The 25,432-nt window shown below is 35.0% G+C and overlaps 1 protein-coding gene across 1 annotated transcript in view; it reads right to left on the bottom strand.

The window, feature by feature from the left end:
- Positions 1 to 1,859: 1,859 nt before the first annotated feature.
- Positions 1,860 to 25,432, bottom strand: part of Septin1 (Septin 1) — a 128,466-nt gene continuing 104,893 nt past the window's right edge. The window contains exons 5-8 of the mRNA XM_089086558.1: positions 18,599 to 18,803; positions 15,262 to 15,422; positions 7,047 to 7,160; positions 1,860 to 4,478 (exon numbers count right to left, since the gene is read on the bottom strand). Of these exons, the coding sequence (XP_088942684.1) occupies positions 4,349 to 4,478; positions 7,047 to 7,160; positions 15,262 to 15,422; positions 18,599 to 18,803 (610 nt within the window). The 3' untranslated portion in view covers positions 1,860 to 4,348. The remainder of the gene's footprint in view (positions 4,479 to 7,046; positions 7,161 to 15,261; positions 15,423 to 18,598; positions 18,804 to 25,432) is intronic.

A 25,432-nucleotide genomic window follows, 5' to 3' on the forward strand; every position in this document is an offset into this window, starting at 1 on the left:
TTTCTGTGCATTTTGGTTGTTTTATTGTCCCTTAAATTACTTCGCAAACTAAATCAATATGAATCAATTATTCACGTTTTCTTGGTCGTCATTGGAAGACCGAGGGCAATAATAATCCTAACATGAGTGGTTAAATATAACACCTCAGTATGAATAACGAAGGTATAAAGAGAATGACATAGTTATTCCTCAGCGGAGTTAATTGGTGGCTGGAAATATGCAAATACATCAACAGGTTACAATTTAATTATTCGTTATTGGGGGGTTTCCATCGGTGAAAGGTCAGCCATGGTTGGTTATTACGAGACAAATTTTCTCAGGCATACCGTGGTGGTTAAGAAGCCTGCCTAGTATGCTGAAGGTTGCGGACGAATTCCCCCCTGACGGCGGATTTTTCAAGTATTGGTGCCAATTTCACTTAAATGGGGGCAAGGATTTTTCTTCAATTTATTTTGATGAAGATGCAAAAAGATGTATCTTTTTTGAGATGTGTGAGAGGCAGATGTTCCCTCCTCTCCCATTGGGACCTTTGGACTTATCATTATTAATTAATTTGAGGAGTTGGTCTACCGCAAAACTTCCTGGGAACAGACCCAAAATGTAAACTATTTTAATATATTAGGTTGGATATTAAAAATCTGGTTAGAGTAGAAGAAGGAAAACTGATATGCATTGATTCTGAAATAGGAAAGGGGTTTTTCAGCATAATCTTAACTGTGAATGTTACTACATTGTTTTCCCACTTCCTAACCTGTAGAGGTTTCAAGAGGTTTATTGTTTTTTCGCCTTTTCTTCCTTATTCTGTGTATTTTTGTGTTGAAATAAAAGCGTTACTTATGTTGCACTTTTTAAACGGTTTTAAACACGAGAGCATTTATATCATTCATTCATATATATCAGAATTCATGCAAACAGAGAACTGAAAAAAACACTACTCTTATTCCACCAAGCTTGGAGGCTTATTGCCCTGTAAACAAAAAAAAGGTTTCAGCAAAGTCCTTATATTCAGAAGATGTTCTGAAGAAGCCCTCAGATTTAAACTGGGCTTTATTTTAAAGATCCGTGTAGATCAAGTGTTAAAATCTTGGCTATTTAACTACCAACTCTGATCCGGAGCTTATTGGCGGTTTTTCGAATTATAAAAAGTAATGGGACAAAGTTTTTCTTATTATAGTCGACCTCGTAACAGTTGCTACTACTGACAAATTTCTTGAAGAGTCGAGTTACCTGAGGCGTCGGATATTCCGACGAAAACTCACCCTGAATCTTACTCTCTTGTTTTGGCCTATTTTGGAAAAATCTCTAACAATCTCATAGGTTATAAATTGGAGGTGTAGGTGAATCAGCAATGTCCTTGCTGAAATTGCTGGTGTTCCTGTATATCTAAAAACAAAGTATATCTGCTTACAGTGGATATGGGGGGTATCGTATGCAAAAATATGCTTGGCAATAAAGACTGTGAAACAAAGACCCTTTCCTTTCCTGGATCTCCTCCATACATGTACCGAAGATCGCTTCCGAGGTAGCACAACTCCCCGAATCTCACGAATTTTTAGACATTTTAATATTCAAAAATTTGCGCATTGTTGTTATAGCAATGAATTTGACCACGAGTTACAAAAATTTCCAAGTTTGAGTTATGAAATTGCCCCCGTAAACAAACATGAGAGCTCATTGAAGCTTGCTATAAGGAATATTAGAACAAAAGGAGAGATAGCAGCACCGGTTCATAAATTCTCCCTATCCTCTCTAAATATACGACCGATAATGAACATTTTACATGTACCAATCTTGTAGCGACACGCATAAAACCCACGGCTTCGCCCTAAATTCTGCTAAAATATGACGTTTTAAACTTTCAGAGTAATCAAAAATAAGTAACTAAATGATCAGGAGATTTTTGAAATTGATTGCCCCATCCTCTTGAGACACAATAAATTATAAAGGATATAAAGCATGTTTCAGAAATATCAACTTTCGCCCAAAAAAGGAATTAGTTCTAGATGAGAATTTCTTTCTAACTTGGAAAGTAATTTAGTTAGGTGAAGGACACTTTCAAGAATAGGTCCAGAGCCTGTTTTATACCGTGGGAAGCTCTTTTGAAGCACCTAAATCTACAAAGTCAAATATTATTCCGTTGTTATTCCGGAAAACTCAGATTAAACAATAATAGTATATCAATATCTCAGTTATCCAAATAAAGCACTATTTTCGAAGCTCTAAGAAATGGTATAACAAATTAGACAAAGCAGAAATATATTGATCCTTATTAGAAAGTACATATAAAAAAGCATCTAAAGGTGACACAACAAATAAAAAAATCGACATGTGACACTGCATTGAGGGGGGGGGGGGGGTCTTAAATTAGCCAACATATATACTAAAACAAATAGACATTCTAACTGAGGTTACATAAAAAGTATAAAAAAAGACAATACGACGAACCACAAATAATTCAAATTAAAAAGAATGCCAACTCACGGTAATTTCCAGTAAAAAAGAAGAAAAAAAACACACACAAAACGAATACTTCCTTGCAACTACTATTTTAGTTACTACAATAACAACACAAGCAGATGGTTGCGATCCAAGATGAGTAGACACCTTTCAGAAGACAGAATGCTAATAATATTACAATGCGAAGCAAAAGTGCTCTCTCCTTTTTTTCATGTCCAAAATTGACGACCCTGCTATAGAGGTTAAAAAATAATCAGACTTTTCGGGACTCGATTTCATCTCTCCCTATAGAAAAACAGGATTTCAGCGGTTGTCACTTGGCATTGGAAAAAAGAAGAAATTTTCGGGACATACACTCCCAAAGCTAAAAGCCTAAAATTGAACATCTTATTTTCAGTCAAATTCGACAAAAATTGCGAACACAACCAAAAATGCTAAGTAGATTAGATTCCCGAAACTGTCTACACCAGAAATATATGTTTATTGGCATTTCTTTCACTCAGTGAATTTTTTTTATGGGTTGCAAACAGGAGAGCCTCGGGATTAAACTACCAATACTGCTTGCCTGGAGCTTTTCATTTTGTGCAAGCTTAGGCACTGTTATCCGTATGGTCCTAGTTCTTATATCGACCCAACCATTATCACAAAGGCTCTTTGGAACCGCCTTTATTTGGATCAGACTTAATATATGCTCTGTTCTGTCACCTAGTGGAAATATACTCTTCTTAGGCCCCCCCCCCCCATTGGACCTATCTCCTAACGAGCCTTGGTGCTTCTGTGGTGACAATTTGCATGACGCACGGCCGGAAATTGAGAAGTAATACCTAGTAAAAGAGAATCTTTTGTATTCAAGCAAGATTTTCTTATTGAACATTGTCTCCATTAGACTGGTCTGTATTTTAATAGACTAGGACAGGAAGAATAAGAAGTACTACTGAAGCCCTTTCCGTGACCTTTTTTTCATTCTCTAGCCATTAGCTAGGATCAAAGCATTTTTATGTATACATTTATTTAGCCAAAAAGAAGATTGTGATAAATATGTTTAATCAAGTTTTAAAAGAAGAACAACATGACTGAACGAAAACACTAAGACTAGAACCTTAACACTAAAAAAAAAAAAAAAAAAAAAAAAAAAAAAAAAATATCTAGAGGAAGGAGCTCGTAGGGTTAAAATACTAGGAATCATCCCAACTTTGATATTAGAACCTTTATTAAGACAGAAAAGAGATAGATGCAGTGGAAAGGTGTAAATAAGCAATAGTATATTTATATACATTTGAAAATATTTCTTAAAAAAATAATTAGTTTAAATAACGTTGAACGAGATTGAGTCTTATTACAACTATTTAATTGAACTCCACGTTTGTATCAAAACACTAATAGAGACTTCAAAACAGTTTAAGGAATTTTATTTCTGAAGAAGCAACATACATTGGCGTCTATTCATGATAATTTGGAGAGGTGAAGGTGGATTTATTCTTCAATATCTGAAGGGAGGGAGGGGGGTTGGCAAATCTGTTGTATTTTTCTTTTTTTCAACGAAACTACAAAACGGGATTTTTTCAATTAAAAAAAATAAAATAATATGTTGCACAATCTAGGGGGTGGGGCAAAAATCCAAGGGGGGGAATACAGCCCCCCACCCTAATTGACGTCACTGGCAACCTTTCAAAATGTACATATTAGAAATGTATAGTCATTGATAAAATGGTAAAGCCTACTTGTGAATCCATGGGCAAAACTAGGTATAAGAGAAAAATGGCCCTGAACAAACAAGTTGGCATTAAGCAACCATTAATAAAACAATAAATAAAAAAAAAAAAATATTCCCAGTCGTCAGAGCTTGAGTGGACAAGAGAAGACATAGTATTTTGTTTAAAATAAAATAAAATTATGGTTGTTGCTTAAGCTGAGCATGCATTTGTGCCAGCATTTTCTGCATCCTCTGGAGTTCAGCTTCCTTTTCTTGGAGAATTTTATCTTTTTCAGACTTGTCGTCTGTACTCTGTACATGGGATGCACTGGAAATAAAAATTCATACAAAAAGTTTTTTTTTAATAATGAACGAAAAATGAAATTATAAATAAAGCAAATAGAATAAATAAAATAAATAAAGCAAAAATTAAATAATAGAGTTTTTTGTTAGTGTTAGTACAAAAATCATGAGGCGCCAAACTTAGTAAATCGACATAACTTGGTATATAATTCTTATTAGAGCGACTTAGGCGGCTTCGGCATGAAATCCGGACAGATATAAACTGTGTAACTAAAACACTTCAGACAACCCGCATTGTTGAAAAAAAAACCTTTGTAGGACGCTACACCTACTATAATGGTCGCCCGAGAGACTTTATTCCTGAAACCCTGTTTTTGTTTCCTTTAAAAGTTAGTTCAATGGACACAGTTCTAGGGGAAAACCAAATTATATGGTTGACTAGTGGCATATCAGACATTAGTATTTTAACGGCCAGGTGCCATGAAAGATGCCATAAAAAATATCATGGGGCGAGACTACGAAATACTTATATCTTTTGAGATTTCTCGGGAGGTAGCCCGGAGCAAATACTTTGGACAGGGTGGGATCTAAAGCTACGTTTAAAAAATGTCCACTTCAAGCCATTTAGGCAATAAGTTTGTAGCACTAGCAAAAACGTCAGGTTACTAAAACAAAAGAATGTAATCCCCTCCCTTCATAGCTGCCACGTTTTTTGCGAACTTAATTTTTTTTTTCAGTGGTCTCGTGCCCCTCCCCCAGTCTTTCGCAACAAAGTGGTGACTATCCACTGGTTTTCAAGTAATTGAATAAAAAATCCTTATTACAATTAAAGCGTCAATATTAAAAAAAAATATATTATGCTATGAACAATTTCTTTGCTTTTCAGTATTTCAGGTATTGTAAATTTCTTCTTTTTTTCCTTCCATGGTACCGTAATGAGAAGATTTTTTTTTTAAATTTGTGCTGAATGACGTATTTAGTGAAGAAGCTGCGGTAAGTAGTAAGCTTTCAGATATTAGAAAAAATAAACATCCTCCATTCCATATATATATATATATATATATATATATATATATATATATATATATATATATATATATATATATATATATATTATTTACAACCCACTAATAATAAAAATGTAAATAGTAGAGTAAAACACATAAAAAAAAGAAGAAGAAAAGCACTAACTATGGAAATTATCAAGGGAGGGAGTTACATCCTTATGTTTTAGTGACCTGACATTTTTGCTAATGCTACAAACTCATTGCCCCAAATGGCCTAAAGTAGACATTTTTAAAGTATGCTTTTATATCTCATTCTGCCCAAAGCTTCCGCTCCGGGGCAACTCCCGAAAAATCTCAAAAGAAATAAGTATTTTGTAGTCTCACCCCATCATATTTGTTTTATGACATCTTTCATGGCCCCTGACTGTTTTAACCTTAGGGCTTGAGATCCCACTAGTCAACCTTATACTTTGGTTCCCCCCTAGAATTGTGTCCATTGAACTAACTTTTAAAGGAAACACAAACAGGGTTTCAGGAATAAACTCTCTCGGCGACCATTGTAATAGGTGTAGCGTCTTTTAATATATACACGTTGTTTTTAATTTTTTTAATATATAAACATATACGATCCCAAGTCTTATTAAAGCAAGACAAAGCCTGATGCATGTTCATAGGACAGGGGAGGGAGGGGGGGACATGTTTTAGTCTTAAAGATGATCCTCCTGGGAAATACGAACTAAAACTGTTGTATGCTAGAAAAGAGTGTCCCATTTTTTACTTCGTTTTTTTTTTTAACTTCGTTTCATTTGTCACAAGTGGCTAGTTTCATCTTAAATGATTTATCCGCAAATATTACGGTGTAATCTACTCTTTACACAAACTGTTTTGAGCAATTATTTTTGGAATTACGATTTCAGTTCTTTATTTTATTCAGAAGTACTAAGCTAAGTCCTAATCGCCTAGATTTTCCCTCAGACAAGGAAGAAATGCAGCTAATATCAAGAAACATATACTCTCACCCGACAACAGCGGTAAAACTAGTGCCAACAAATAAGTAGACGATTTCATTTTTTAGGGACACTTCGGACCAATCTGAGGAGCCCTCTTTCCCCCTGTCGGTATGTGCATTATGTATTATCCTATTTTCCAAACAGCATCAAATACAAAAACGACTCAGCCGAATAAAACTAACAACCCTATTAATTCGCATTGCACACTTCAATTAAATTTCCATCATTTCGTTTTCATTTATTTTAATTTTGCCTGTCACCACACTCAATTTAAATTGGCTACTTGCTCATATTAGTTATTTTCCAGGTGTTTTTAAACTGTTTGGACTATGCTTAATATTCCTAGAAATAGTCTGGGCTACTTTTTAAGTGTCAAAAGCGAAATAGTAAAAAACTGCAAGAAACAAAAACGAAAAAGGGAATTAAATGTTAGACAAGATTTGAGCTTCTCAATTAGACATCATTATTTACACATTTTAAAAAAGGTAATCACAACCAAACGATTCATTTTTTAATTTTTTCCGTTCTTCAGTATATTGAGTTACTTAGAAAAGAAGAAGAAAAAAATAAACTTACACGGCGTTATTTCTTGAACTTGCAGCCGATACAGTCCCTTTTGCGAGTCTTTCAGATCTATAGTTTTCATAATGTACATCTCCGGTTACTTCCTGCAAATCCTGCATGTGAGTACTAAAAAAAAAGGCTGGGGATAGAACTAATGAGCAAGGAGCAGCAAAAATTAATCAAAAATTAATAAAGTTTTCCTGCTCTTGGGCCCTGTTATTATATGTAAGCCATATCTTCAAAAAAAAAAAAAAAAATGCATAAGAATATGATTTATATCCTGATATATATGGGTTTTCACACAGACCTTTTTCTGTTCATTTATTATTTTTTTAAGGATAGTGAAAAGTCGAAGAGCCATTTTGAGGCCTATATCTTTGAAAATGTCCCACTTTCAGAGATTATGTATAAATTATCCTCTATGGTCCGCTAGTTACAATCTATGCATGAAAAAGAAAATCAAGCTATGAATGGAGCATATCAACGGACAAGGAGGATGGTTGGATATAGCAGCTAATTGTATCTCAAGGTGACTGGGTGTCGTATTATTTTTATGCGGTCACAAATATCTAGCCCTTAAAACACAATGTGAGTTTTAAAATCATAGAATAGAATTTATTGACCCAAAGGCCCAAAGGGCCGTGGTCACAAAAACAAAGACACTTACATACAAACATAAATTGGCACGAAACTATAATCTAGGCTAGTGAAATATCACCCTCATCCCTAATCTTCAAAAAACCTTTCTCTATGTTCTATACCCATCGTCAGGAACCTTCCGAATCTCTTTATACCTCCCATATCTTTCCCTGCTAATAAATTTATTATCTCATCTCTCTCCCAAGCCTCAACCCCAAACAATTCTTTCCTTAAATCTATTAATTCCCTACACTTCCCAACAAAATGAACTAGATCTTCCTCTATCCCGCACATGGGACAGAAGTAAGGACCAGAAGCTTGCCTAACCCCTCCCAGATACTTCCTTCCCTCACCTAGTGGTAACCCATCTTAGCTAACACAAATAATAAACTTTAGCTGCCTCTTTTAAAGCCCCGCCTTAAAATACAATTCTTATCTCCACTACTCCTTAGCCTTTGCATATAACTCCAGGGATCGGGTCGCATTCACTCGCACATGCCACACCTGGATCTCATGGTCGCTTAACCTCTCCCTGACCCTACTTGCAATTGCTCCTTCCTTTAATCCAATCCCTAGCCCACCATTCCATAGCTCTGAAAATCCACAATCATCCAATATCTTCTTTATTTGAGATGGCCACGTATAATTCTTTGGGATCCTCAGAGCTTCTAAATATGCTGCTTTTGTTATCCTTACTCTGGGCATACTCTGGATTTTCTCCCATAGTCTTCATCCCTACTAGCCTATCACTTCTTAAAGAAAATAAACCTAGCTCTCCTCTCAATACTAAACTATTCGTTGAAAAATATAGACCTAAAACTCTCTTAAAATACTGAAGCTGAATCTTCTCCATCGTCTCACCAGCTATGTATCCCCAAACTTCAGATCCATAATGCATAGCCGATTTCAATCTTTACCTGAAATATCTTTAGCGAATATGAAGATTCACTATGAAGTACTACACTGTTAACCCTCCCATCGCCCAACTCTCATTGAACAAACAATACTGATCTAAAAAGTACTCAGAGGATAATTTTCCTTTGTGTTCTAACCAGGGCTTTAATTCATCTGTTTTTTAACTGTCTATAGTAATATTTTTAGTTATATGACATAATTTTTCTGCTGCAAGAGGGAAACTTTTTTTTCTTAAATTCGCGAACAATTGTAAACCTAAACTCAAGTCCAAAGCAATCAATCAATCCTGAATGTACAGGCGTAAAAAAACCCTCAATTTTATTAAGACTGTGTATAGTCACCATATCGGAACATATACTCATCTCTTTCGAACAAGGTCCAGTTCACATGAGATTCAAGCTACAATGATTATCTAGTCTGATAACTTTCATTAACGCCATACGTCAAGGTTGGTCGCGTGAATTTCTTGTAAAATTACTAACTTAACAGTTTTAATACTTTTACGGCCTTTAAGAATTCAATGCATCTGAGGTATCCTTTTCTATTTTTAGAGTCAATGAGATGAATGGATATAGATCAGGCTATTTCTATTAATATACAGCAGGGATTTCAGTTTTTGACCCGTTTTTTTTTTTAAATAATAAGGACATCAGGGGCGTAGCACCAGCATTTTTATTGGGGGGGGGGAGAATTTTATTCGAGCGCTATTGAAGAAAAGTTACCATTTACCGAAGACGCTACTAGGTTAAATTCAAAATATTACATAGTACAGAATGATCAACAAACACACTAAATAAACCTAAAATAAAATAGGGTATTGGTGATCAAACTTTTACTAAGATTATCAGCCGCCTCAATTCTATACTTATAAAAAAGTTAAGAAGGGGGGCAATTTTTACTTTTTGTTTTCCATGAAAATACCAAATAAAAATTTATTTTTCAAATCAAGAGATGGGGGGAAATCCAGGAGGCGAATACCCCCCCCCCCCCGTGATTGGCACCAATGGAACTGGTTTCAATAGCAACAAAATCGTAATACCATTCAATACTCGGCATTTTAGGTTCTTAGACCTCTGTAGGTCTGAATCCCTTCGGCACTGTCCTATGAGATAGCCTAGACCAAGCATCAAATAATTGTTTAATCTAGCTTAAAACGCAAAATCAACATACCCTAGTCTAATTTAGATATTTAAAACGGTCGAACTTGTTTCTCACTATAATGTATTTCAAACACTAGACGGCTAGACCTGGCAACAAGCAGGGTTGCCACCATGGTCAGTTTCTAAAGTGCTAAAGCTACCCAAAATTTGCGGGCTACACAATGATTTTTCGGTGCTATAGGCAAAAAAAATTTTTGCGCATGGTCAGTTTTTAATGTACTTGAATTAGTTCAGGTCAAATTTTTCGTCTGGTTATTTCAAACTTAGCGCCAATCTTTCGAAACGAACACGGCAAAAAAGCTGCCAAGGCTATATCAACTTTGTGCTAATCTTTTAAAAATAAATACGGGAAAAAGGCGCTTCGCACTTGTTGTTAATTCCTCTGCCTTTTTTCAGAATCTTCAGTATTTCGTCCAAGACAAAAATTAAAACATGTACCACGGAAGTGCCACAAATTATAGCACGAAAGTGTTACAATTCGGTCATTAAATATAGCACATGTTACAGTGCTACTCATGATGAACTGGTGCTAAAATAGCACTTTCGTGCTACAGGTGGCAACCCTGCCAACAAGAGCAAAATTCTCCCTGGTTTATGTTACGCTGATCTTGTATAAGAAGTAGATGACCTATTTCCTTGATGACAAGACTTCAAAGGCGGTATATTTGCATACAAATTAACGCGGATGCGTAATGAACCACAATTTCCTGAGTTTGTTTCATTAAAAAAGAGCTGGGATTGATTAAAAAAATCATCTGACCGAAATAAAGAGCGAAATTGAAGGTCAAAACGAGCAACAGATTTAAAGCTGCTTAATTAATTATAGTTTCTCTCCAAATTACTAGGGGGGGGGGGCAACTGCCCCCCCCCCCAAACGATGCCACTGAAGGACACCCATTTCTAGAAAGAGATTTACAATAGACCAAGCTGGCCGCTGGAAAATAGGGCCAACTAAACTGAAATCACAAATTCAACACCAATATATAATGATAATATACATCCAAAATTGTAAAGGTACATGAATTACCAACGTTATTATTCTTCTTCTTCTTTTTTATTCTTTCCTATTGAAACTAATCATAGGCAGCGCAATCGCGCTGCCTAAGTAAAGAACGATGTTGGCACAATGTATTATTTTTTTTTCGTGGTCTTAGACCATGGCACTTCGTATCGAAGGAGTTGTCGTAGAAACTTCGAAAAGGGCTCATTCGATTGGAAATTGGAGTGGCTAGTACCCTTTTTAATTGTCGAAAGTGATTGGAGAGCAAGCAACTACCCCCCCCCCCACGCCCATCATTCCCCCAAACACATCCAATCAAAATTGTGAGATAGCCATTTTGTTCAGCGTAGTTGATTTGCAGATAGAAAATATGTTTCTGAGGAGGTCACTCCCCCACAACCCTCGGGGAAAGGGTTTTAAGCTATGCCCTTGGGGCATATAAGAACGATGTTGGCACAATGTATTATTTTTTTCCCCTTTAGACCAGGGCACTTCGTATCGAAGAAGTTGCCGTAGAAACTTCGAAAAAGGCTCATTCAATTGGAAATTGGATGGTGCTCTTTTTAATAGTCGAAAGTGATTGAAAGGCAACTAAAACTCCTTCCACGCCCACCATTTCCCGAAACAGATCCTATAAAAATTTTTAGATAGCCATTTCGTTCAGTGCAGTTGATTTTAAGACATAAACTATATTTTGGAGGCGGACACTCCCCCAACCCCCTTAGGGCAAGAGTCTTTAGTTATGCCCTAGAGGAGAATTAGAACGATGTTGGCACTATACATGATGTAATTTTTTTTTCCTTTAGGCCAGGGCACTTCGTATCGAAGAAGTTGTCGTAGAAACTTCAAACTTCATTCAATTGGAAATCGGAATATTAAGTAACACAAATGCCTGTGCATTGTCAGTTTAATATACATATAATGATATTTAGCAATCAAAATGTTAATATTATTTGATTTATTAAAGTTATAAAAGTAAAAACATTTATATTTTTTTCAGAAGAGTGACAATTATGTTCTGGCCTTGGAAAGGCATAGGGGTTTTGAGCTCAACTTATGTTAATTTCTGCTCGTTTTGAGTTTGACTCGGTTATTTATTGTAATTTCTGTTTGTTTTGGGTTTCATTATTTATCAATGCTGATTTGTGATAGTGTCACGCTTGGTAGATTATTTGATTTTCTTTTTGCTAATTTTTTCTTTAATAGGGTTCTTTACTTTTCTTTGAAAAACTTATTTTTTGGAAAAAGTTTTTTTTAATTAATCTAACAAAATACTAATCCAATATGTATCGTTTTCTGAATAGCTTTGTAACTCTCTTCATCAACAGACAATCCGTTCAATCTTTTGAGCGTTTGCAATTTCAAACTTAGTATACGACTCCAGGATAGGCTCAATTAATCGAATAATTATACGGCGGCAATTAATTAAATTGTAATCGATTTTAGGAGATAAAGAATAATCTCAATCGAATCAAAATAGTTGGTTTCCTACAATTAATCTATCACACACCAGACGGGAACAATTAACCGAAAAATGTGACGGAAATATGTTTTTGTTGATTTAAATCAAGATTCCCCTCCTGTTTCTTACCAACATCGATTAGCCATAAGAGCAAATATATACCTTAGTGTCTCAAAACTTCCAAGGAGCATTGCATAATTCGGGTTATTAGGATGCAAAATAAATTAATCACATTAGGCGTCTGGATAAGGAAAAGAGATCAACATTTTGTACATTCACCCGTTTTGGGAATGCTTAGCATCACTGATAGATAAAAAACCCACACCAGCAATTATAATAGGTTATAATTGCTTTATTTTAATAAAACCCTTTATTTTACCACTTAAGTTTTCAGATTCGGAATTTGGCTGTAGGTATTCCAACATAGATCTCAATATTATCTGTGCCCAAATTGAACGACGGGTGTAAATATGGAAAAAACTCGAATGACTTAATCTTAATCTCGATTGTCATACCTTTCTAATATATTAGAAATGCAAGCTTATTTTATTAAATCATATTTTTCATCTGTTTTGCATTTCGGCAGCAAAATAAAATTGTTGTTTAAAAAAAATAAAAGCTAATTCTAAACCTTTTCACTTCAACTACCCTGACGGCTTCTCAGTTCTCATACTCCCTGGAATAATCTGCCCGAGTCAGCTAAAAAGCGTCATTCGTTTGAGACCTTCAGAAAAGTTGCAAAAGCACTTTCGATTTCAAGATAATTTTGTTTTATGGCCCCGTGCGGTTGATGTCTCTAGGTCAGGCTGGAAATGCATCCTTGCAGTTCTTACTGTGCAAGGCACTTTGATCCGGCTTGGCTTTCAGCTGGTAATCAAGGGAGGGCGGTTCCTCCTCACATTCTTTTTAAGTTTTTTTTTTTTTAATTCCCAGCCATACAGATGTGCGGGGAGGGTGGGGGGTGGATTACATGACGATGTAAGTGCTTTTAGCGTTTAATTTTACTGCTGAACTATTAAATAAATCTATCTACCTAAAAATATAAAAACACCTATCACCAAATACTAAAAAAAAATTCGATCCAATAAAATGCAGTTACAAAATTGTCTTTACTCAAAGAAAAAAGTACCATAAGAGTGTATGGGAAGGGTGGTGTGTGGCAAAGGCTGTTAAACACAGAAGAATCTCTGTCATATCCCATTTCAAAGTAATATTATTTCCGAATTTTAGAGTATTGATTTGTGTTGTTTACAAATTGAAAAATTTTGTTCACTGAAGTCACTAGTCCAGAGGCCATGTTTAATTACCTATTTTACATTTTATACACACTTACATGTTATTATTTGAAGTTGCGTTTACGTTTCAGGTTCTTGTGAGTTTACAATTCTGAAAAATATTTTCCGTTCATTAGTGGATTAAAAGCAAAATCAACAGGACATCTTTTTGAGCTTTTTTTTTTTTAAACTTCTAAAAACTAGTCCACTAATGGCTTACATGAGGCCTGGCCACCATATCCCACAACACCTTGGCCATTTGGCTTTCTATTTAATTTCATAATCTTATGCTACAAAGACGCGGCAAAATTAACTTCGATTTAAAGGCATGCGGTCACCAGCTATTTGTGGAAGCAAAATAAGAAGACAGGGTAACACGTTTTGATAAAATTGAATACATTTTAACTCTCAGAAGAAGATGAAACATATGAATTCACAGTTTAGAAAAAAGAGCTATAATATTAGTCTAGCCAAAAAAAATGCCAAACAAATCCTTTGATACGCCGTAGATCCAACATTTGAAAGAATCTAATTTAGAAAACTATGCAGGGTTTTGGTGTATATCAAGTTGAAACATTTTACTGATATAGAAAATGTGTTTTAATCGTGACGAATCAAGTAAATTAATAAACGCAACAACCTAAACTATAAACAACAAACACAAGCCCTCACGTCTGTATCTTGGTTTACCCCTGTCCGCAAAAAAACCGCAAAATTACCTAGTATTTTATCGAATAAAAGGGCAGAAAATGTGTTTTAGTCTTGACGATCAAGAAAACTTATAAACACTCCAGCCTGAGCTATATACATGTCCTTACGCTTGCATCTTGGATTACCCCTGTCTCAAAAATTGCCCATGATTTTACAGAATTAAATGGCAAGAAATGTGTTTTAATCTTGATATATCAAGTAAAATAATAAATGCTACATCCTGAGCTCTATACAACTTACACAAGTCTGGCATATTTGTATCTTGGTTTACTCTTTTCCGCACAGGTCCTTACGCTTGTATCTTGGATTATTCCTGTCTGAAAAATTATCCATGATTTCACAGAATTAAATGGTAAGAAATGTGTTTTAATTTTGACAAATCAAGCAAATTAATAAATGCATATTTGTACCTTGGTTTACTCCCGTCTGAAAAATTACCGGAAAATTACATAGGATTTTAGAGAATAAAACTGTAGAAAATGTATTTTAATCGTGACGAATCAAGAAAATTAATAAACATTGCAGCTAGAGCCCTATATAAGTTCTTACAGTTGTATCTTGGTTAACTACTGTCTGAAAAATAACCCAGCATTTTAGCGAAAAAAAGGTAGAAAATGTGTTTTAATCGTGAAGAATCATTAAAATTAATAAACGCCATAACCTGAGTTCTACACATGTCCTTACGTTTGTATCTTAGTTTAATCTCGTCTGAAAAATTACCAAAAAAATATGTAGGATTTTATCGATTAAAAGGGTAGGAAACGTGATGAAACCAAGAATATTAATAAATTGTGCAGCTCAGAGTTTACACATTTCCTTACATTTTGTATCTTAGTTTACTCCTATTCGAAAAATCACCTAAATATGGATATTTTCTCTATTCTGTTCTTGTTATACTTGTGTTGTATTACTTCACAATAAAGTTTGTGGGCCAGATTTTGAGTGTTAAATGGCCACCATGCCACGCGACAGCCGTATTTGTGCAAGTGAGGCATACCAGAATTTTAAATCCAGTTTGAGCAAGCTTTTCGATCTGTCCAACTTCAACAATCACTTTTCAACTTACATGAGCATCGTTCGAAGTTTAACAAAGTCACAGTGTTCTGGATTTTCCACTTCTACAACTCCCCATGGATATTGACGACCTCGAACTTTTCTTCCACGAATTTCTATTAAAGTATTTGCTCCACAAACCGCAAATGGAATGGTTTGCTTCAGCTGTTTTACCTAAAAGAAGAAAACGTCAACAAGTTTACTAGCAAGTTGATTAAACTAAGCAAGAAAAGAGAAAATGACTAAGACAATAGTTGCACTTGTAGCATCCTTGAGTCGAGGACTCGGAGTTAGAGTCAATGAGCAATATAAGTTCAGTTTTAAAGCTACACGGTGTTCAATATAACTTATTTAAATTAATTGAATAAGCAAAAGTATTATACACAATTAATCTATTGAATCCTGTTTGGACAGCAAAAAAAATTTTACACTAATAATTTGAAAATTAGAAGAAATGCTTAAAATCTAGTGATCTAACTTTCCCTCTGGTGTTGCTTTTGTACCAAAAATTATAGTTGAAACGACAAAATTGAACGCAATTCAATCATTGCAATTGCATATTGAACGCCAAAAATTAATTAAAATAAACGAATGGAACGCGGCGTTAGTTTCCAATAACCGATAATGAAGGTTTACTGTTTCCGAAAAACTTGGGCTTCGGCCGTTTTTACCGCGCTAATCTTTACAACGCTGTCGCGCTGCATCATATTTTTCATTATGTGCCTTTTTCAAAGATTTTCATCAAAACTGATAAAGCAAAAAACCGCTTCACCTTCTTTCGTTTCACCAAATATTTGCTGCACATACCACTATGAACACGCAAATAAAGATCGATTAGTAAATATGCAACAAACTATCCAGAAATTTCAGTTTCAAAACTCATTGACAAATATATATAAAAAATAAAATTACAGTTCATTCACAGCTCAGAATTCTTATTTTTTTGTTTTATTTCTAATTTCTTCATTTTTTTTCTTTTTCTTGTCTTAGGATACAATTTATTAATGTTGTCGTAACTGCTTATAGTGTAATTGTTCATCTTTTTCTTGGAGGGGGGCGGGGCAGTGATGGATGAAGATCATCTGTCTGAAGCATTTGAAAAATTTATAAAAATAGTGTCAGACATTTATGACAGCACATGCCGACGTGAAAAATAAACCTATGAAAGAATAAACCGAGAAAGCCATGGTGTGAGAAAGCCTTTTTTTGTAGACGTGTTTTCAATTCAAGAAGTATAAATTATATAATTGGCAGTTTTTTTAATTATATATAAAGAATCTCTTTGATTTGGACGGTGGTCTTAGTCCAGTGTGCTTAAAAAAGGAATGGATTGCGACCATACCCAAAAAGCTTTTGTTCTCTTTAAAAGCTTTAAAATGTATTTTGTTCTCTACTTTATACTCCGTTGGTTTAGTAAGCTTTAGTAAAATTCACATGCTTCTGCCCTTTCAGCCTTATTAGTGGTTGGTTTCCCCTGTTTGTGGTTTGCACTCGTCATTTGAAATATTGAGAATTATTTTATGGCTTTAGAATTTGTTCTAGTAACACTTAACTAGTCTCGAGATTTGAAATTGAACTCTTGGAAATAGTTAAGATTAAAACTGGTAACTTTACTGTAGATCTGAATATATCTATTCATAACCTTTTCCATGTGCTAAACGTTTTACATTTTTCTATTTTTCGTTATTTTGTTTCATGCAGTCTTTTCAGTTATTAATTTTAGTCTCATCTTGTTGTTGGGTTTGTCCTGAAAATCGTTGTTTTGTTTGATTTGCTGGAGTATTTCTGTAGATTTATTCGCTTATTTCATACGCTCCTAGATTTTGATAGAAATAAATAAATATATTTTTATACAAAAAAGAAACTTCGATTACTATTGGTATTAACAAACAATTGTTACTCATATCTTAGACCATTACACAGGCTGATATATTTATTTACTACATACTAAAAAATATATAGAGTGGACCAGAAAAAAAGAAAACACACACACACAAATAAACAAGACATCTAAAGAAAAACACTAGACTGTTTATAAAATGATCTGCAGATTCGCTTTTTTTTTATTTTTTACAAGTTCAGCTGACTTCCAGATAATATAGTAGAAAGTCGAAAAATGTCGTTTTTATCCATAAAAGTCAACACATTTTCTTACAGCCTACCTATCACTTTACTATAATTGGAAAACTAATTGGAATATATTTTATGAATATAATTGGAATAACTGGAATACTATAGAGTCAAATCCCTCTTCTCCAACCCACAAGTAAGTCATGGGGAACCTAAGTCGACCCAGTCATAACTAATTGTATACAGGAATTACCTAAAAATAAAAAAAAACTAACGATCACCTTACTATAATAGGAAAACTAATTGTAATATATTTTATAAATATAATTGGAATAACTGGAATACTATAGACTCAAATCCCTCTTCTCCAGCCCACAAGTAAGTTATGGGGAGCCTAAGACTAACCATTCATAACTAATTCTATAAAGGAATTACCTAAAAATGAAAACTACCTATCACTTTACTATAATTGGAAAACTAATTGGAATATATTTTATAAATATAATTGGAATAACTGGAATACTATAGAGTCAAATCCCTCTTCTCCAACCCACAAGTAAGTCATGGGGAACCTAAGTCGACCCAGTCATAACTAATTGTATACAGGAATTACCTAAAAATAAAAAAAACTAACGATCACCTTACTATAATTGGAAAACTAATTGGAATATATTTTATAAATATAATTGGAATAACTGGAATACTATAGACTCAAATCCCTCTGCTCCAGCCCACAAGTAAGTCATGGGGAACCTAAGACTACCCATTCATAACTAGTTGTATAAAGGAATTACCTAAAAATGAAAACTACCTATCACTTTACTATAATTGGAAAACTAATTGGAATATATTTTAAAAATCAAATTGAAATAACTAGAATACTATAGTCAAATCCCTCTTCTTCAGACCACAAGTAAGTCCTGCTGAACCTAAGACTAACCATTCATAACTAATTGTAAAAAGGGATTAAATAAAAATGAACTTTAAAAGGTCGAAATATTTATTTTGCTTCTCTATTTAATTCGATTCATATTATCGTACAGGAACAAAGAAGATATTATGTACTATACGAACTTACATTATTGGTTATGCGGACAATCAAAATAAATGAAATACAATTAAAAAAAAAGATCTAATATCCACTAGGCTCTATGCCCCGCCCCACCCAAGAAGACTTGTTTATCTAACCAATCCCCCCAACCTACAAAAATTGACCCCCCACCCCACCACCTCCAAAAGATATTTCAGATTTCGTTTCAATGATCCAATACCAAACTTACTTGCTCTTTATAATCTTCATCTTCATCACTATCACAGTCAGGCAATTGATAGATTTTAATGCCATTTTCTTCAATTTCATCTAGAATCCTTTTCTTCAACCGAGACAATTCTTTCTTCATTAATATATCAGCTTTAGCAATCACCGGAACTATATTTACTTTATTATGAAGCATCTTCATAAACTGAATATCCAAAGGCTTTAGCCTACAAAGAAGAGACACACCTATAAAAACAGAAGCCATTCCTAACTCGTATTTGAGTTGACCTAATCAATCAGGCCAGTTAAGATACTACAGAATGAAAAAACGTAATTGATTTCGAAAATATTCAATATACATTAGCTTCATTAATAGATGCACATTTAGATACTTTAAATTTTTGTAAGGTGGCGTTCAGATGCGTGTCTTATTAGACTTTAACTCAGCACATTCCAGACGATTTCTCCTTCGCATTTTCTGTTCTAATGCAAGTTCAGGTTTCTCAATTTGGGTAGATTTTTTGCAGCTTTATCAGTGCTTATTTTTGCTTTTGCACTTGTGCAATTTATTATCTCTTATTCAAATCTTGGGCAATTCCCAAAGAAGACTACAGAGAAATGTCTACAGAGAATGTCAGCAAAAGCAATTCTGATTCGAAGGCCTTACAAATACCAATAGCACACTAAAATATAACTACTCTTTCTCTTTTTCTTAATTTTCTTTTACAGCCTAAAGTGGCAAAAGCGAACATACGCACTCAGTAAACCCAAATCTCCATAGACTGCCGACTATATTGCCTCTGGGGACATATATTCCATCAAATAGTTGAAATAGATTTTTATCAATTTTAAGAAGGCTTAGCCGAAAAAAAAACTTCTTATAAAATCCGACTATTTGGGTTGAATCTTTTGTCCTACAAAATTTGAATAATATTAAAAATAGAAAAGAAAACTTCGAGAACTCATAATAGTCAGCGCTGGAGCCATTTTTTCACAATCTTGAGAAAATGCACTGAACTAATGTGTTTTCTCATATCACTTCTCCAGAAGAGTGTTTCCCAATTTTACATTCTTTGAAAATATTTTATGTTAATCCACTATGCATTTTAAAATTGAGAAGTATTTTAATACCGCTAAGAAAATAAACATAAAATTTCAAAAAAAAAACAACATACAAATAATCAAGTATCCATTATCATTCTTATGGCAAAAAAACACGAAATTGGACGATTTTTTCGATAGGAGCTTGAAACCTCTACAACAGGGGTCTCTGATATACTGAGTCTGATGGTGTGATTTCCACAAAGATTGCTTGAATCTTTGAGGGCTTTCTCCCTTTTCGAAAGTCAGGTAAATTTTCTCAGGCTCGTTGCTTTTGATAGGTAACATTAAACTTAATGAATTTTATATATTTTGAATCAGAACAAAAATACAATTCTTTTGATATGTATATTGTAATCAAAATTCTATTTTTTGGAGTTGTGGTTACTACTGTCTCAAGAACGAACTGTTTGAAAAAAAATTCCTGGTAAAACTATCTACTAGAAACGCGCTTAATAGAGCACACCAATTGTAATTATTTAATAAGCCATTACAATTAGCTGCAATAATCTCTATTAAACGCGGGACAATGAAACGTACTATGACCTACTACCAGTCTTGTTTGGGAGTTCATACTGTAAACACCTCTGTTGGATATAGTCTGGATATAATCTCATTATACAATAAGACCCAATTGTGAGTCCCTACGGACTTATCATAGTCAACAGAATCAAGTCTGGATATAATCTCATTATACAGTAAGACTCAATTGTGATTCCCTATGGACTTATCATAATCAACATTTTTGAACTTGAATTATTTATAGTTAATTGACCAAACCTGTTTGATGCATTGCCTGTAGGAGTCAAGAGCTGATTTAATCGTGCTATATTTGGTTAGCGGGGGTATTCACACACCCCCTTGCCAGTAAGTCCCTTTTGATGCTATTTCGAATGAACTGCTAATCCCAAACCCTCCCGAAGCGGATTTATAATCGAGATTTATCATGGCTAATGCTACGCAAAAATCGTTCGACGAGTTCAGAAAAGTTTTGAGCAGAAAACTAGATTCTATTATTGCTACGCAGACAGAATTAAATAATAAGCTTGACGGAATTACTTCTGAGATCACGTCGCTGAGAACGGAGGCTGCCGACCGAGATGTGATGTGAGGCTTAATAACTTTGAGAAAACTATCGACGAGTATGTCGACAAGTACCAGGCCCTGGAAAAACAGCTATTACTTATCGACGTGAAAGATCGCCGTCTGAACCTTATTGTGCATGGTTTACCGGCAGAAGAGCCTAACAAGAAAGTTGAAGATAGCGTCATTAAAATAGTTAGCGAAAAGCTGGGTGTAACTAGTGACATATCTATGACTAAGTGCTATCGGATTTCTTCACGGGCTGCAAACATCACAAATAGGCGCAGCAAGCAAAATAGCCGACGCAAGGAGTCCCCAGTATTTATTTCACTAAGCTCGGAGAGTGATGTCGAGTTGATCATGAACAATGTTAAACAGCTAAAAGGTAGTGGGATTATATTCTCTACAGACCTGCCCCCTGCTCTCAACACGATTTAAAACTCCCTACTCTCGAAATCACAAGAAATGAAAGAGTCAAAACATATCGTTTCATCCAGAGTGCGTCATAAGGGTATTAAATTATGGTTAGAAGTGAAAAAAAGTGATTCTTCTGACTGGGAAAGATTAATTAGTTTGTTTGTAAGTGTATATACGCGGACCATTATTTGTTTTATTTGTTTAATGAAATACGTCCGCGATCGAGAGATGAAACAAGTTCATTTTGTTGGTGTGTGTCATGATTGGGAAAATGACCACTAGTCAGTGTTGGTTTTTTCTTTTCGTTGTTTTTTCTTTCTTATTGTGTTCAGTGCTCAATGCGACTTCGACTTGTTAAGTCTGCCATGCCAGATTATGCTTCATCGTCGCTATTATTTTTTTATATTTTCCATAGGCCGAGAAATAAGGGTCTGTTTTTTCTTAGGGTGTTTTTTTAAGTTGAAGATAAGATATTTAAAAAGAAGTGCCCTACTCTTCCACATCAAGGTTTGGTTGATGATTTATTACCGCATCACTACAGACTCCCACCAGACGGTTTGGTAAGTCAAAATGATTATGATTAATTCTACTGGTGATGGGACATCGAGTAGGTTGAGAGAGACCCATTAGATTTAATAAAAATTTCTGCAGATTGTGGTTTTTCGGATGATGAATATGATATTTCTATTAGATCCCTCCCTATTAACAATTATTTACTCCCTAATGAGATTAACAGACATGTTTCTCCTGGTAGTTTGAGGGTGGCGAGTTTAAACTGTTGCGGGCTGATGAGTAGTTTGGACCATTTATCTTCGTTCCTTCCATGCTGTCGAGTTGATGTTTTAGCTGTATGTGAGACTTTCTTAAATGAGTCAACTAGTCACCTAGCGAATATTAATGGTTACAATTTTATTTCTAAGACTAGGAATGACAGATCGAGAGGAGGCGCTTGGTTTTTTTATTCATAATGATATTACTGACAGGATTGTTTCGGATTTTGATTCTATGTATGAAGAAATGTTGTTTGAATTTTTGGTTGTTGAGCTTGATTTTGATAATGAAAAAGTGTTGTGTTGTTTGTTTTAAAGACCACCTAGCTCTTCTGTGCAACATTTAATAAGTAAGCTGGAAGCGTTTTCTTCGATCGCAATCGAGCGAAGTCGGAAGATTATGTACATTGGGGATTTTAACATTGATATAAGTAATGCTGGTCATGATCTTTCATCTACACATTATTCGCCTTCGGCTGTTGATTTTCTGACACTTTGTCTTTCGCCTGCTGGGGCTTCTCCCAGCTTGTCGTATTCCAACTCGAGTTGTAAGCTCGACAGCAACGGTAATCGACAATATTTTTCTGAATATGGAATTTGATTCGTGTCATGCTATTATCGATGACACGTCAGACCACTTTATGCTTTTGATGGAGATAAAAACTGGGCGACAAACGGTGACTCCGATCAAAACAACTAGAAGGCTTGATTCTACATCTGTTCAGCGGTTGAATGAACTGCTGCTTAGAATTTGACCCCCTCCATGCTTAGACTGGGAGGATTTAAATAAATCTTCACAGTATTGTGTCAATGAATTTACCACAGCGCTTAATGTGGCTCGTCCGATGTCTTCGACCCGTCTGAGACCTTACAACAGATCTAAAAAGCCTTGGGTTACACGAGGACTACTAAGGTCGATCCAATCAAAAGAACAGGCTGTATAAAATATATCTATCGAATCCCGATGAAACAAATCAAGCCTTTTTAAAGCTTACAGAAATTGCTTAACCAAAGCTCTCAGGTCTGCTAAACAGCTCTACTATTTGAAGGCATTCAATAGCGCGCATGGATCTCCTAAGAAGGTATGGACATTAATAAACGATTGTATCGGCAAAAAAAAAGTTGAATTCTTTTCCGGACGAAATAATGCCCCCAGGTGGTGATACAGCTGTTAAAGGAAAACTTAACGTCGCCAACATGCTCAACACGCACTTCGCTAAAATAGGTGAAAAGACGTCGGAAGAGGCATCCCAAAAATCAACGCCAAATTCTGCTGATTTCAAAAGTTTTCTACCCTCTTCTACTGACCGATCCATATTCCTCACTCCAGTCTCGTCTGCTGAGTTGATGCTTGTACTTCATCAACTCAAAAATGGACACTCAGAAGGAATCGACGGATCTTCTACGAACTTGCTTAAACCGATTATGCCTAGTATAGTAAATTTTCTTGTGCACATAATTAATCTTTGTTTCAAGAATGGTATCTTCCCTTCATGTATGAAGTCCGCCGTGTCATTGCACTACACAAGGGGGAGATATAAAAGATCCGTCCAACTATAGGCCCATATCTATTCTATCTGCTTTCGGAAAAATTATTGAACGTTGTTTGTACGTGAGGATTGTTAGAATTTTCTTGACAAGAATGGTTTTTTCAGTAAGTCCCAATTCGGGTTTTGAAAAGGACATTCTACAGAGCATGCTATTTTGGCAGTAACCCAGTTTATTCATGATACCTTGGATAAGGGTGAAATTCCAGCTTCTATATTCGTGGATATACGGAAAGCGTTTGACACTATTTGTCACATGATTTTAAATGAAAAATTGTCTAATTGTGCTATATGTGGTCCGGCTAAATCGATAATATTGTCATATTTAAGTGATAGAGTCCAGTGTATTGATGGGGGCGAAGTTATATCAACGTCTTCGAACCAGTCAAATAATGTTGGAGTGCCCCAAGGTTCAATTCTCGGCCCTCTGTTGTTTCTAATTTATGTTAACGATATTAGTAATTCAGTTGAGGACCTAGGGCTGACCGTTCTCTTCGCAGATGACACAGCCTGTAGTGCCTCTGGAATCGATGAAGATCGTGTCAAACGCAACTTAAGTCTAGTATTCGATAGACTAGTAGCATGGTTTACGGCAAATAGGCTAGCTCTGAACACTTCAAAAACAAAGTTTAGTTTGGTATTTTCGCGTACGTCACGGGCACTTCCATGCCTGAAGTTGATTAAGTCATCTGTTCCAGGTATGGATATATCACGTGTTGAAATTATTCGTTACCTTGGTGTGCTGGTTGACTCAACTTTGATTTGGAAGCCGCATATAAATGGTATAAGATTGAAGCTTGGAAGGAGCGTGGGTATTATGCAACGTATGAAATTCATTTTGCCGTTCGAAGCTATGCGTGCTATTTATTTCGCTCTTGTTCATTCTTATCTAAATTACTGCCCACTTATTTACTTGAATACTTTCAGATCCCATTTAATTCCGCTTCAGAGGCAACAAAATAAGGCGCTTCGTATTTTAAAAGGTTATCTTCCTTCCCCAGCGTCTTTCCCCAGTAAGTCTTCTACAAAGAGTTTATATTGTTTATTGAATATTCTTCCTGTTGAACTTTCAGTTACTTTTAACTCGATATTATTCAAGGTTAATCATAATCTCCTGTCACTGCCCAGTTATTTCTTTTCTTTTGATTTGTTCCCAGTTGCTCCACCATCTTCTCATCCAGCTCGCAGGCACGCTACGCAAACTACGCCAGCCGTTGATAATTTCAGAGAGGTCCCGGTTTTCTCTACGAAACAGTGTGGTCGCCGGGTGGAACCAATATGAATCTATTTTTGATTTTGATGTGTCGATCGGAATTTTAAAAATAAAATAAAATCATTCCTTTTGGACATTTATTAGTCATATAATATTTTCAATATTTTTATTTTTTTTTTTTTTTTTTTTTTTTTTTTTTTTTTTTTTTTTCTCTCTTCTTATTTTTCGATCTCTCTCGGATCTTGATATCCTTCTTCTTGTCCCATTGCTGGTTGAGAGTTGTTTATGTATGCGTCGGGTGGGTGTCTGCCGTGATGTGGTGAGTAATTAACTTTACATTTATTGATTTATTTATATTTGTTTGTGAAGTCTACCATTTTGAATGAAAATCCGTATATTTCTTTATTGTTTTTCTTTTTTTATTAGTGCAAAACGAGCTTGTCTCACTGCCAGATATCTGTATATATTTAATGTCATTATGTAAGATTGAATAATAAATGAACCTGAACCTGAACCTGAACCCAAAAAAACAAAGTTATGACACGGTTTTTCCCTTGACAACAGTAGTACTGTACTAGAATCGCTTTTCTGAATGATCCACTCTTTACATACATCTTGTTTTGCGTTCCAGCTAATGCTCTTCATTCTGATAAGAATCTTGAAGGGCTAGTTTTGTAAATACGTCATTAATCATGGGGTGGCAATTAAGGTATTTATAAGCAACT

Source organism: Artemia sp. Qi Xiang Cuo, chromosome 3 (assembly GCF_049724085.1).
Source record: "Artemia sp. Qi Xiang Cuo chromosome 3, ASM4972408v1, whole genome shotgun sequence".
In the NCBI taxonomy this organism is placed as follows: domain Eukaryota; kingdom Metazoa; phylum Arthropoda; class Branchiopoda; order Anostraca; family Artemiidae; genus Artemia; species Artemia sp. Qi Xiang Cuo.